General features: G+C 42.3%; 1 protein-coding gene across 1 annotated transcript in view; it reads left to right on the forward strand.

The window, feature by feature from the left end:
* Positions 1 to 16,055, forward strand: part of LOC143767920 (unconventional myosin-XVB-like) — a 199,192-nt gene that overhangs the window by 107,408 nt on the left and 75,729 nt on the right. The window contains exons 3-4 of the mRNA XM_077256439.1: positions 13,984 to 14,097; positions 15,721 to 15,834. Of these exons, the coding sequence (XP_077112554.1) occupies positions 13,984 to 14,097; positions 15,721 to 15,834 (228 nt within the window). The remainder of the gene's footprint in view (positions 1 to 13,983; positions 14,098 to 15,720; positions 15,835 to 16,055) is intronic.

A 16,055-nucleotide genomic window follows, 5' to 3' on the forward strand; every position in this document is an offset into this window, starting at 1 on the left:
TAAACAGTAGAAACCCCCCACAAGTGACCCCATTTTGGAAACTAGACCCCCCAAGGAACTTATCTAGATGTGTGGTGAGCACGTTCAACCCCCAAGAGCTTCACAGAAGTTTACAACGCAGGGCCATGAAAATATAAAATCATTTTTCTTTCCTCAAAAAAGATGTTTTAGCAAGCAATTTTTTATTTTCACAAGGGTAACAGGAGAAATTGGGCCCCAATATTTGTTGCCCAGTTTGTTGTGAGTGTGCTGGTACCCCATATGTGGGGGTAAACCACTGTTTGGGTGCACGTCAGGGCTCGGAAGGGAAGTAGTGACATTTGAAATGCAGACTTTGATGGAATGGTCTGCGGGCATCACGTTGCATTTGCAGAGCCCCTGATGTGCCTAAATAGTAGAAACACCCCACAAGTGACCCCATTTTGGAAACTAGACCCCGAAGGAACTTATCGAGATGTGTGGTGAGCACTTTTAACCCCCAAGTGCTTCACAGAAGTTAATAACGCAGAGCCGTGAAAATAAAAAATAATTGTTCTTTCCTCAAAAATTATGTTTTAGCAAGTAATTTTTTATTTTTGCAAGGGTAACAGGAGAAATTGGACCCCAACAGTTGTTGCCCAGTTTGTCCTGAGTACGCTGGTACCCCAAATGTGGGGGTACACCACTGTTTGGGCGCACGTCGGGGCTTGGAAGGGAGGGAGCACCATTTGACTTTTTGAACGCAAGATTGGCTGGAATCAATGGTGGCGCCATGTTGCGTTTGGAGACCACTGATGTGCCTAAACAGTGGAAACCCCTCAATTCTAACTTCAACACTAACCCCAACACACCCCTAATCCTAATCCCAACTGTAGCCATAACCCTAATCACAACCCTAACCCCAACACACCCCTAACCACAACCCTAACCCCAACACACCCGTAACCCTAATTCCAACCCTAACCCTAATCCTAACCCTAATCCCAACCCTAACCCTAACCACAAGCCTAATCTTAACCCTATTTCCAACCCTAGCCCTAATTCCAACCCTAACTCTAATTCCAACCCTAACCCTAAGGCTATGTGCCCACGTTGCGGATTCGTGTGAGATTTTTCCGCACGATTTTTTAAAAATCTGCAGGTAAAAGGCACTGCATTTTTTGCCTGCGGATTTACAGCAGATTTCCAGTGTTTTTTTTGTGCGGATTTCACCTGCGGATTCCTATTGAGGAACAGGTGTAAAACGCTGCGGAATCCTCACAAAGAATTGACATGCTGCGGAAAATACAACGCAGCGTTTCTGCACGGAATTTTCCGCACCATGGGCACAGCAGATTTGGTTTTCCATAGGTGTACATGGTACTGTAAACCTGATGGAAAACTGCTACGAATTCGCAGCGGCCAATCCGCTGCGGATCCGCGGCCAAATCCGCACTGTGTGCACATGCCATAACCCTAACCCTACCCCTAACCCTACCCCTAACCCTAACCCTAACCCTACCCCTAGTTCTAACCCTAGTTCTAACCCTAACCCTAGTGGAAAACGAAAAAAAAAATATTTTCTTTATTTTATTATTGTCCTTACCTATGGGGGTGATAAAGGGAGGGGTTTATTTATTATTTTTTTATTTTGATCGCTGTGATAGAACCTACCACAGCGATCAAAATGTACTTTGTAATGAATCTGCCGGCCGGCAGATTCGGCGGGCGCACTGCGCATGCGCCCGCCATTTTGGAAGATGGCGGCGCCCAGGGAGAAGACGGACCGACTTCGGGAGGCTCGGTAAGTATGAGGGGGTGGTGGGGGGGTGGATTGGAGCACAGGGGGGGATCGGAGGACGGGGGGAGCGGACAGGAGCACGGGGGAGCGGACAGGGGGACGGAGGGGGGTACCGGACAGAACGGAGGACTGGGGAGGAGATCGGGGGCGGTGGGGGGGCAGAACATGATTTCCAGCCATGGCAGATGCTATTGCAGCATCGGCCATGGCTGGATTGCAATATTTCACCATTTTCATAGGTGAAATATTGCAAATTGCTCTGATTGGCTGTTGCACTTTCAACAGCCAATCAGAGCGATCGTAGCCACGTGGGGGCAAAGCCACCCCCCTGGGCTGAAGTACAACTCCCCCTGTCCCTGCAGATCGGGTGAAATAGGAGTTAACCCTTTCACCCGATCTGCAGGGACGCGATCATTCCATGACGCCACATAGGCATCATGGGTCGGATTGGCACCGACTTTCATGACACCTACGTGGCGTCAAAGGTCGGGAAGGGGTTAAGCCTTCACTGGCTATTAAAATAGGGGGACTGCCCAAAACAACGTGGGGTCCCTCGATAATTAATAGCCAGAAAAGTCCATGCAGACTGCTGCGGGCTGATATTCATAGCCTAGGAAGAGTCCATGGATATTGGACCCTCCCCGGCTACAAACACCAGCACACAGCCGCCCCCAGAAATGGCGCATCTGTAAGATTCTCCAATTCTGGCATTTAGCCTCTCTCTTCCCACTGCCCTGTAGCGGTGACATATGGGAAAATAGTTGGGGGTTGATGTCATTGGTGAATTGTAAGGTGACATCAAGCCGGCTTAGTAATGGAGAGGCGGCAATAAGATTCCTATCAATTACTAATCCTATAGTTGTGAAAGGGTTAAATAAACAGACACAGCCAGAATAAAGTGTTTTAATTAAACAAAACACTAGACAGTTTTGCCATCTTTATTGTTCTGCCAATCCATGCGACGCCTTTGATCTCCTGCAAAAAAATAAATAAATAAACTAACACAAATACTCCCTGGTCCGATGCAGTCCATTTAATAATGACTGTCCCATAACGATCTCCCCTATCAAGCACTCACATCAGAAGATGTGAATGCTCTATATGCCTCCAGTGACACACTGACAGGAGACAATTGCTCCTGCAGTGTTATCACTGAGAGTTCAATGGGCTCTCACTTTACGGCACTGCTGCGTGAGAATTTTCCCATGCAGCGGTGCCACAAGTGATAGTATGAACTATACTGAACTCACGGCAGAGTGATACAGTGCAGAGGATTACCTCCTGTCACTATCACCAGAGCCCCTGGAGAGCGACCACATCTGTCGATGTGACAGCTCTCCACAGAAGATCGTCGTCGGAACCTCGTTATTAAATGTATTACATTGGACCAGGGAGTATACTGTTGGTTTATTATTTACATTTTTTTTACAGGTGATCGAGGGAGTCGGGGATTAGTGGAATGGTGAGTATGTATTGTATGTTGTATGTACTGTTTATGTATATGTGTGTATGGTTTTTTTTACACTTGAACACAGTAGCCGGATGATGGGACTACTACTGTCCCATCATCGGCTAGCTGTCACTGTAGCAGGCATAGCCGGATGGGACTAGTAGTCCCATCGGACGATGCTTGCCTAGACACAGACCCGCACACACACACACAGCCCCGCAGACACCCACAGACCCTTGCACACACACAGACACACGCAAACATCTGCACAGACACGCAGACACACGCACACAGCCCCACAGAGCCCCACCGACCCCCACGCACACACACAGACACACACAGATACACATAAACACGCATCTTCTCCGCCCACACACAGGCTCCGCCCACACACGCTTCCTCCTCCCGATCTGCAGCGTTTCTCGCACCCAACTCCACAGCAAATCCGCAGATCTGTTTTAAACCTGCGGTTTTGGTGCGGATTTGCCTGACTCAATGGATGCAGAAACGCTGCAGATCCACAAAAAGAATTGACATGCTGAGGAAAATAAAACGCTGCAAATCCGCGCATTTTTTTCCGCAGCATGTGCACAACAATTCTTAATTTCCCATTGACTAACATTGCTTGTGCACTACACTGTGGATTTGATGCAATTCCGCGCGTCCAAAAACGCTGCTGACCCGCATCAAAATCTGCATTGAGTGCACATAGCCTTCTTGTTCCACCATGACTGGAACTTTGTTCACAATGCAAGATCACTAAGATATACAGGGTGGAGCGCGGTAATTTGCTTTTTTGCACTGCATGCTGTGGCGGCACTGTCGGTCGAAGAGAGGGGAGAGTGGGTGTGGCTTACAGTGGCTGATGGGAGATTTGTATTCCTCCGCCTTTCAGTTGCCATCATGCAGTGGACACGTGAGGAGAGGTCATTTTGTGTTGAAGCGTATTTTTCAAATGCCCACTCGATCATTGCAGTGCAGCGTGCTTTTAATTTACAATTCGCTGTTCCTCCACGCGGACGTGTTCCTGGACGGCAATCAATTGTAAATTGGGTGAATGCATTCAGAACAGCAGGGAATGTGTCATGTGTACGAAGGGGACCTGAGAGAAGGATTACAACACCACAAAACATCGAGAGAGTTAGAGCAGCAGTACTGCAATCTCCAAAACGCTCTGCTCGGAAGCAATCATTTGCTCTTGGCATTTCAAGACGTTCTCTCCACCAGATTCTTCATGATGAACTGAATTTTCACCCGTATAAAATGTGCGTGGTCCAACAATTGTCAGCACGGGACTATTTGACACGGCGGACCTCTTGTGAAGACATGTTAGCAACGATACCCCGTGACACAATTGTGTTTTTTTCTGATGAGGCACATTTTCACCTCAGTGGGTATGTAAACAAACAAAATATGTGTTACTGGAGTGAAACAAACCCCAGAGAAGTTCACGAGAGACCTCTGCATTCGGACCGCGTCACTGTGTGGTGCGCCATATCACGAGTAGGCATCATTGGTCTTTACTTTTTTCAGGATAACGGTCGTGCCATAACTGTGAACTCCGAACGGTACTTGTCTATGATACAGGATTATTTTCAGCCGGCTCTTGAGGCAATGGAACTAGAGGATACATGGTTCCAACAGGATGGTGCCACTGCACACACAGCGAGGGTTACCATGAATTGTTTGAGGCAAATGTTTCCTGGACGGCTTATCTCTTTGAGGGGAGATGTAAACTGGCCAGCACGCTCACCAGATTTAGCCCCATGCGATTTTTTCCTTTGGGGTTACCTGAAGTCTAAGGTGTATATCAACCGTCCCAACACCTTGGAAGACCTAAGGAACAATATTGAAGCTGAAATTGGCAGAATACCAGTGGACATGCTTGTTAGAGTTCATGAAAACTTCAGAAAACGTATGCAGCAGTGTGTGGATAGCGAAGGTCGACATTTGCCAGATACACTATTTAAAACCATGTAATTTAAAAATTCCATTACTGTTCAGTATAATTAAAATATAAAATAAATTTTTCTAATGATCATAATTTTTTTTATTTCATTCCCAAATCAGCAAATTACCGCGCTCCACCCTGTATATAAAGATCTTGGTGTACAGAAAATAGGTGGGCACACCCAGAACCCCCATCAAACACCTTTTTAAATCTCAAATGAAATCCAGATCTTCTCATCCAACATTACTGTCTGACCTCACAAATGTTCTTCATGCTGATTGGGCCCATTCCATCAGAAACGTTTCTTGTGAAGAGCCTTCCTAGGAAGTGGCAAGGATTCCACCTCAATATTAACACCAGTAGTTTAACAATAAGATGTCCAAGAAATTCATTCATACTTGCTAACCTTGAATGTTTGGGAAGCTACCAAAAAATACGAGAGACCTCCTAGACTCTCAGAGGAGTTGGCAAATCACCTAGGATGGAGGCACATTTAACATTTTCTATGTCTGCAGATATATTTGAAAGCTATGGTGGCAGAAGAGGGGTATACACTGCTTACTCTAGCAAGCCACAAGTTACTTAAACACTGTGGTTTACAGCTGTCCAAAGCTCTGGAGGACACTGGGTGGCACTATTATAGTATGAAGGCACAGAGTGATAAACATTACCATGGGAAGACACAAAGGAGGCACTATAAGGGTAAGTTCACACAGGACTTTTTTGCTGCTTTTTTTTGCTGCTTTTTTATGCTAATTTTCAGCTGCTTTTTACAGTACCAGTAAAGCCTATGAGATTTCAGAAATCTCATGCACACACGTTGGTTTTTTGTTTGATCAGTATCTTCTGCTTTGCTGCTTTTTTTGGACATAGGGCATGTCACTTCTTTCAGCGTTTTTGCTGCGTTTTTGCAGCGTTTTTTCACCCATTGACTTGAATGGGTGATGAAAAAAACGCTGAAAAAACGCATGTAGCATTATTTGCTGAGTTTTTTGTGCAGAAAATCATGGCCAGCAGGAAGTGATCTCACAGCCAAGAGCTTAGGGGTGTGGTTAGTGAGGTGTGAAGAGCCATTGTGAGCCATTGTGAGGTGTGAAGAGCCATTGTGAGGTGTCCTGATTGTGATCTATTGTGAGGGAGTTCCTGGTAGTAAGGTGTGAAGAGCCATTGTGAGGTGTCCTAGCAGCTGAAAATTGGCATAAAAAAAGCAGCAAAAATATGCAGCAAAAATCTGCAGCAAAAAAGTCCTGTGTGAACGTACCCAAAAAACGCACCAAATACGCACCAAAATAACGCACCTAAATTAGCATTAAAAAAAGCAGCAAAAAAGTCCTGTGTGAACTTACCCTTAGGCTGCTTTCACACATCAGTTTTTTGCCATCAGTCGCAATCCGTCGTATTTTGAAAAAAAACGGATCCGTCGCAGATTGTGAAAAACTGATGCGACGGATTCGTTTTTTCGACGGATCCGACTAGGGGGGCTGGCTAAAGGATTCTAAAAAAATCAGAGCATGCTCAGTTAAAAAAAAAACGGAATCCGTCACCGGATTCCATCATTTGACGGATGAGGCACTGTCTGTTTTTTCGACGGAGACAAAAAACTTTACTTTGTCCATTGTCTCCGGCCACCGGACAGACAATTTTCGATGGATCCGGTGAACGACGGATGAAACGTGAGGCCATCCATCGCAATCCGTCACTAATACAAGTCTATGAGAAAAAAACGGATCCGGCGGCACCAGACGTTTGATCCGTTTTTTTCAAAATTTGACGGATTGCGACTGATGGCAAAAAACTGATGTGTAAAAGCAGCCTTAATAGATTATATGTACTTGGAGAGTTGTCACTGTGTTATCTGTGGAAGTACAAAAGACTAAAGTCACATCTTTTGTGCTGATTATCACTCAAAACATATAATAATAATCTTTATTTTTATATAGCGCTAACATATTCCGCAGCGCTTTACAGTTTGCACACAAATTCCCTATCAGTATGTCTTTGGAATGTGGGAGGAAACCAGAGAACCCAGAGGAAACCCACACAAACACGGAGAGAACATACAAACTCTTTGCAGATGTTGTCCTTAGGCCGGCGTCACACTCGGCGTAAGACAATACGGTCCGTATTTTACGGCCGTAATACGGCCGAAATACGGTGAAATGTTCCCAAAATAGTGATCCGTAGTCAGGGTGTGTCAGCGTATTTTGCGCATGGCATCCTCCGTATGTAATCCGTATGGCATCCGTACTGCGAGATTTTCGCGCAGGCTTGCAAAACCGACATCTAATGGATTTATGTGCTCAAATGTTCGGGAAAACATATATACAGTATATATATATATATATGTCATTGAGACACATATATATATATTCTGTATTTAGATTTCATTCAGCGCGATATGTGTTAAAAGCCGGTAATTCAATTGCCGGCTTCTCATTTCTCCTGCACAAACCCGACAGGATATGAGACATGGTTTACATACAGTAAACCATCTCATATCCCCATTTTTTTTGCATATTCCACACTACTAATGTTAGTAGTGTGTATGTGCAAAATTTCAGCGCTGTAGCTGCTGAAATAAAGGGTTAAATGGCGGAAAAAATTGGCGTGGGCTCCCGCGCAATTTTCTCCGCCAGAATGGTAAAGCCAGTGACTGAGGGCAGATATTAATAGCCAGGAGAGGGTCCTTGGTTATTGGCCCCCCCGTGGCTAAAAACATCTGCCCCCAGCCACCCCAGAAAAGGCACATCTGGAAGATGCGCCTATTCTGGCACTTGGCCACTCTCTTCCCACTCCCTGTAGCGGTGGGATATGGGGTAATGAAGGGTTAATGCCACCTTGCTATTGGAAGGTGACATTAAGCCAGATTAATAAAGGAGAGGCGTCAATTATGACACCTATCCATTATTAATCCAATTGTAGGAAAGGGTTAAAAAACACACACACACATGATTTAAAAGTATTTTAATGAAAAAAACACAGCGGTTGTTGTAATAATTTATTGTACTCTCAGTCCATCAGGAACACCCTCGCTTGGAAAAATAATAAACGCACAAGATACATACCTTCTGCTGTCAGATCAGGTCCCACGAAGTAATCCATCTGAAGGGGTTAACTAATATTACAGGCAGAGCTGCGATAAACCGCTCGCTCGTACCTGTAATCCCCGGGTGCTGAAAGGAAAGCAGTGATCTATACTTACATTCAGTTGCGGTGATGCGCCCCTGCTGGATGTTCTCATGAACTGCAGCCTGGGAACTTTTTCCCACGCTACAGGTCAAATGAGGACATCCACCAGGGGGCGCATCACCGCGACTGAAGGTAACTATAGGTCATTGACCTACATTTCCTTCAGTCGCGGTGATGCGCCCCCTGGTGGATGTCCTCATATGACCTGTAGCGTGGGAAAAAGTTCCCAGGCTGCAGTTCATGAGAACATCCAGCAGGGGCGCATCACCGCAACTGAATGTAAGTATAGATCACTGCTTTCCTTTCAGCACCCGGGGATTACAGGCAGAGCGAGTGGATTATCGCAGCTCTGCCTGTAATATTAGTTAACCCCTTCAGATGGATTACTTCGTGGGACCTGATCTGACAGCAGAAGGTATGTATCTTGTGCGTTTATTATTTTTCCAAGCGAGGGTGTTCCTGATGGACTGAGAGTACAATAAATTATTACAACAACCGCTGTGTTTTTTTCATTAAAATACTTTTAAATCATGTGTGTGTGTGTTTTTTAACCCTTTCCTACAATTGGATTAATAATGGATAGGTGTCATAATTGACGCCTCTCCATTATTAATCTGGCTTAATGTCACCTTCCAATAGCAAGGTGGCATTAACCCTTCATTACCCCATATCCCACCGCTACAGGGAGTGGGAAGAGAGTGGCCAAGTGCCAGAATTGGCGCATCTTCCAGATGTGCCTTTTCTGGGGTGGCTGGGGGCAGATGTTTTTAGCCACGGGGGGGGCCAATAACCATGGACCCTCTCCTGGCTATTAATATCTGCCCTCAGTCACTGGCTTTACCGCTCTGGCGGAGAAAATTGTGCGGGAGCCCACGCCAATTTTTTCCGCCATTTAACCCTTTATTTCAGCAGCTACAGCGCTGAAATTTTGCACATACACACTACTAACATTAGTAATGTGGAATATGCAAAAAAAATGGGGATATGAGATGGTTTACTGTATGTAAACCATGTCTCATATCCTGTCGGGTTTGTGCAGGAGAAATTAAAAGCCGGCAATTGAATTACCGACTTTTCACTAACACCGCTGCGTATTTCTCGCAAGTCACACTGCTGGTCCGTGTGGAATCCGTATTTTTCACGCCCCCATAGACTTTCATTGGCGATTTTTTTGCGCAGTACGCTGACAAACGCAGCATGCTGCGATTTTGTACGGCCGTAGAAAGCCGTATAATACTGAACCGTAATATACGGCTAATAGGAGCAGCCCCATTGAGAATAATTGTGCCGTATGTTATGCGAGTTTTACGGATGTAGTTTCTGCGCTCTTACGTCCGTAAAACTCGCCAGTGTGACGCCGGCCTTAGTGGGGCTTGAACCCAGGACTCCAGTGCTGCAAGGCTGCTGTGACTGCGTCACCGTGCTGCCCAACATATGATAAGAAAGAGATATGTAAATGGATATGATCTCCATAAAGTGGTATGGTAAATAGGTAAATAGGGGCAAGGTTTGCTACAAATATTTGCACACATCACTTTTGAACTTGAAGGCAGTTCTCAAATGATGGCAAGCATGAGTAAATTGCATGCAAGATGGTTAACATACTTTGGCAATACAGTTTATTCTAATACCATCATTATAATCAAGAGGTGAAAGGTTACAATTGATACTTGCTGAATGCAAATGATTTGTAGCTTCTGTTTTTAGTGATAAATATCTGAAATGTTTATTAGATTTCTGATCAATAAAAAATTAAACATTCTTTTAACTAGCTTAAATAATTATAGTGTTCAGTCAGATTCCTAAAAAATAATGAGCATAATTCAGCCACCGTGATGACATTTGCATATTGAACGTGTGAAGAAACTCAACCGCTTACCCTTTGAAATGTTTGCTTACAGCAGGTATTATTAATGCACTTCAGGTGTTTTCTCAGTCAAATTATATTTAATACTCCTAAGCACTTTATTTTCTAGATCTTTGACTTTCTTACCATCTTGGAAAGTTTTGGAAATGCCAAAACAGTGCTGAACTGTAATTCTACTCGCTGTGGTCAGGTTCTTCAGATGTTCTTTCAAAGGTATTTCTCTTGGATTTAGACAAATCACCTTAAACATTGATGTTTTTTCACTTGCCACCTTCAAAAATAAAGAACCATCAGAACGTACAATGTGTATTTTTGTATTACAATTTTGACCAACTGTATTTATAATGTTCATGTATATAGTAACTAATATGAGAGAAGAGCACTAATAATTTCAGCTGTAAATCTGTGAAGAAAACTGAACAAATGCACAATTAGATAATCTTGAAGATCAAATTTGGCAACCATTGCCTTTAAGCTAACATGGTACAAGTGTACATGATACATACCACTGTATTCACCATTTGGACAATATGTCTATTGTAATGCTATCAACACCCTAGACACAGTGGTCCACAATTGCGAAAGTTTTTTTTGCTGATTTTCTACAATATTTAACACCAAAAATCTGGAGTAAATTTTTTAGGTAGGTTTATTAATGTTTTGTACCAAAAAGAATGATCATGTCCCCAACACTTTTTTCTTTCCCGGAAAGTGAAGTTGTAATTTGCATAAATTTATGGTCACCATGCAACAATTTTTGGTGAAAACGAATGGTCTAAAATAAAGTGTCTAACTTTACAGTACCCAGCAAGTTCTACTATGGTAAATTTGGCACATCTACAGACCCCCAGATCTAAGTTTACACTTGACTCAGTGAGGCCTATTTGCTAAAAATTGTCATATTTTTGACAGTACAAAAATAGCCAAGATGTTAGATGAGGCAAATGCATTACAGTAGCTCAGTAAAATCTTTAAAGATGCACCAAATTTTTCAGTCTAACATTACTCAACCATCTTTATTTGGCTTACACTGTGTCAGAAATTGGCCCTGATTCATGACCGTGGGATTTTTCATTTTTCCGTATTCGTTTTTCACTCCCCTCCTTCCCAGAGCCATAACGTTTTTATTTTTCCATCAATTTGGCCATGTGAGGGCTTATTTTTTGCAGGACGAGTTGTACTTTTGAACGACATCATTGGTTTTACCATGTCGTGTACTAGAAAACGGGAAAAAAATTCCAAGTGCGGTGAAATTGCAAAAAAAGTGCAATCCCACACTTGTTTTTTGCTTGGCTATTTTGCTAGGTTCACTAAATGCTAAAACTGACCCGCCATTATGATTCTCCAGGTCATTACGAGTTCATAGACACCTAACATGACTAGGTTATTTTTTACCTAAGTGGTGAAAGAAAATTCCAAACTTTGCTAAAAAAGAAAAAAAAAATTGCGCCATTTTCCGATACTCGTAGCGTCTCCATTTTTCATGATCTGGGGTCGGTTGAGGGCTTAATTTTTGCGTGCTGAGCTGGCATTTTTAATGATACCATTTTGGTGCAGATACGTTCTTTTGATCGCCCGTTATTGCATTTTTATTCAATGTCACGGCGACCAAAAAAACGTAGTTCTGGCGTTTTGGATTTTTTTAATGCTTTTTTTTATTGATAGATCGGGCGATTCTGAACGCGGCGATGCCAAATATGTGTAGGTTTGATTTTTTTTTATTGATTTATTTTGATTGGGGCGAAAGGGGGGTGATTTAAACTTTTATGTTTTTTTTTATTTTTTTCACATTTTTTTTAACTTTTTTTTTTACTTTTGCCTTGCTTCAATAGCCTCCATGGGAGTCTAGAAGCTGGCACAACTCGATCGCCTCTGCTACATAACAGCGATCATCAGATCGCTGCTATGCAGCAGAAAATCAGGTGTGCTGTGAGCGCCGACCACAGGGTGGCGCTCACAGTTACCGGCAATCAGTAACCATAGAGGTCTCAAGGACCTCTATGGTTACAATACTGAAGCATCGCCGACCCCCGATCATGTGACGGGGGTCGGCAATGACGTCATTTCCGGCTGCCTGGCCGGATGCGGTAGTTAAATGCCGCTGTCTGCATTTGACAGCGGCATTTAACTAGTTAATAGCGGCAGGTGAATCGCGATTTCACCCGCTGCTATTGCGAGCACATTTCAGCTGTTCAAAAAAGCTGACATGTCCCGGCTTTGATGCGGGCTCACCGCGGAGCCCTGCATCAAAGCAGGGGACCTGACGTCGGACGTACTATCCCGTCCGACGTCAGGAAGGGGTTAAAGTGCTTAAGTCAGAAATCTGGCATAAGACACTTTGAAAAGTCTCAAAATTTTTATGCAACTTGACATTGTGTAAAAATGTTACAACTTTTGGTGTTTTCATTCCACTTTTGGCCAAACTGGTCAGGGCTGGGGTGGAACGGGGTCTAGTGCTGCCTGCTCATCTAATCATAAGCTGAGGAATTCCTTACACCCGAAATGTTACTCAATTTCCTGACTGGAGTAAGATTTGTGGCTAGGTATACGCCACTTTGAATACGCCCCTGATTTTTTAAGATGTATGAACAATGCTGGTCTTGATGAATATGGACTAGAGAGTCACATATTATTAGGTCATGCGACTTGCCAACAAAGCCATGACCCTTTCGTGCAAGCCATCTTTTTCAAGACGATCACTGAAAGTGTTTAACATATGTGATAAATGTAGAGCAAGGCATGAAAATCTGTTTTATTTACCAAGAGGGGCATTATCAAAATTGTCTAAAAGAAATTGTCTTTGTTGTCCATAGCAAGCAATCACAGAGCAGCTTTCATTTCATCATAACTTTTTATAAAATTAAAGATGAGCTCTGATTTGTTGCTGGAGACTAAACAACAAGCAGATTTTTTTATTTCAAACAGTTGTGATAAACTAGTCACAAACTGTATATGCTGTACATCGCTATTTATCTGCACACTGCGGAGAGTATTTTCTGCACAAAGCATATCCTATGTCTCTGGAAGCTGTATGATTTTCTATAGACCCAAAAATGAGAACATTACGGGTCTTGGAAAATGGCGGCAAAAACTGAATTTTTTGTGTGCAAAATTTCTAATTTTTTGTCACCACTTAAATAAAAAACTATACATCGTTGGTATCTGTGTACTCGTAGTGACCTGGAGAATCATATTGCCAGGTCAGTTTTACCATATATTGAACATGGTAAATAAAAAAAAATTGTGGAATTGTGCTTTTTTTTGCAATTTCACTGCACTTGGATTTGTTTTGGTGAATGGATGAATGGTGTCATACAAAAGTACAACTCGTCCGACAAAAAACAAGCTCTCATATGGCTGGAAAAGGATAAAAGTAGTGGCTCTTGGAAGAAGGGTAGGAAAAAACGAAAACAAGATATGGAAAATCGATCAGGGATGAAGAGGTTAATAACCTGCTGTATATACTGTTTTTTTTACTATTGTATTCTATGAGCAATGAATGGCGCTATTGATGTGTGCAAACACGGTCCTGCTGATATTAACACTGCATGGTCCAATTGATAGGAACAATGTATGGTATAATTTATATGGTTATTCTAAGGATATTCCTTTGCTTACATGTCTTCAGGGGTTCATTGGTGGGGTGCTCTGTGACTCAGTATCTGCTGGAGAAGAGCCGAGTTGTTTTCCAGGTTGGTAAACTTCTTGTTCTTTGAAAACACAAAGAGAATATGTTACTTACCACTTCAGCAATTTTCTTTTGTCAGGCTTTGGGAGAGAGGGGGTTCCATATTTTTTACGAGCTGCTTGATGGACTTTCAGAGAATGAGAAGCAAAGACTGTTTTTACAGGAACCTGAAACTTACTACTATCTTAATCAGGTGAGTTGCAATCACAGCATATGCCAAATCCACGGGTGTAACTATAATGGGTATAGGGAACTGGGGGGGCTCAAAAGGTAAGTAATAATTTCTTGCAAAACTATTTCAAAAAGTTGGGGCGTAATTTCATAACTTACGGTATGTATAAACCCTTAAGGAGGAACTTATCATGGTGGAAATTTTTAAGTCCATTTTGCTGAGCATTATTGCCATTTTTTGTGCCAAATTTATCAAAGTGCTGCACAATGTTTGCTAAATTTAGTTCATCTTTAAATATAACATTTCTGCTTAGAGATATTTCCTCATTGGTTATACCACCTGTCTACTCGAGTGAGAATTCCCACTTTTTAAAAGTAAAATTTAGAAATCTGGCTTAAAACTATTTACATAGTTAACCACACCTAGTATTCAACACATAATAAGTAAAAAAAAAAGTGATGAGCTGAAAATCATAATAAGTCATTATTTTTATGAAAAAAACATGATAAATTACCCACCCTGTTGTGCCTGTAGTTTCAGGTGAATTTTCAGAATAGGCTGTTTTTTGTGTGGAAGGTGTAACAGATGTCACCTCTGCAGCCTCCGGTTCTAATTTTCAGTTCTCTCTGAGCTAGTGGGTGGATACTAACTGCCATGATGGTCCCATATACAGTGCACAGAGATGTGAGGCTATTCCTTATTTTATTTGCCTATATCACACATGTTCAGAAGCAACAGCAGTACAGAAAATATTAAACAGCAGTATTAAAGGTTGAGTCAAGTAGAAGTATGCACAAAATTTATAAAAGTGATTATTTCAGCATTCCTAGGGATACTAAACATAAGAGCCACCTTCACAGAATGCAGCCTTAGTGCAGCTTCAGGTTGCTCTTTTACCTTAATAGGCCCTGGGGGGGGGGGTGACAGGTTCCCTTTAAACTTGTTAGAGTAGTAGTAAATTTTAGAGTAGTATTGTGTCAGTTTTTAGTATACTAACCCAACCATGATCATCTTCTCCAGTATCCAGCAACGGAAACTAGTCTGATTGCCATATGTGGAGTCAGGAAGACATTTTTCTCCTAATATGGGTCTATTAGCATCTGCGCCATGCAGTTTTTGCCTTTCTTGGGATCAATATGTTAGTCTATAGGTTAAACTTGATGGATTTATGTCTACCTTCAACCTAAAAAGCTATGAAACTGTCATGTGACTTAGAAGAAGATCGTAGTGATATTGGATACCGGAGAAGATGACAATCGGTCAGTATATTAAAACACTGACACTACACTACTTTAACATTATCACAGTTTTAAGGAAAACAAGATCATATACCTGCTTGTTTAACTGAAATTAGAACTTTAATATATAGTGAAATTTATTAATTTAATGACTTTTGAGGGTCGAGCATGTGATCTTCTAGGAAAAAATGACAAGACGGACTTCATGATGCTTGTAAAATGTCTTCGTGGGATTGGCCTTTCAGACACTGAGCTAACTTCCATCTGGACTGTCCTGAGTGCCATTCTGCAGTTGGGGAACATCTGCTTTACTTCGTTTCATGTAAGAACTTTTAATCGTAATTAGTTCTTCTTTTACATTTATTCTCCACATTTTGGTTCACCGCTGTTTTATGTGTAATTCCAGAGCGATACAATCAGCACATCAGCTGGATTCAGGATCACAGAGATTAGAATTGTGGCCAGTCTTCTACAGATATCACCTGAGGCCCTTCAGAAATCAATTACTCAGCATGTAACTGTGAGTAATATACATCAAACATATATTTTTATGGATTATTTATTAATCCAACCAGGGAACTTGAAAATGCATTGTATTTATTATTTAAGTAATACCCTGCGCTACAAATGTTGTGACATGTATGATATCTGCTGGTTACAATTTTGGCATATGAGAAAATCACTGATGCTGCACTGATAGTAAAAATGGGTATTTTTGACCTCACTGTGCTCTTTTGTGTC

Source organism: Ranitomeya variabilis, chromosome 4 (genome assembly GCF_051348905.1).
Source record: "Ranitomeya variabilis isolate aRanVar5 chromosome 4, aRanVar5.hap1, whole genome shotgun sequence".
In the NCBI taxonomy this organism is placed as follows: domain Eukaryota; kingdom Metazoa; phylum Chordata; class Amphibia; order Anura; family Dendrobatidae; genus Ranitomeya; species Ranitomeya variabilis.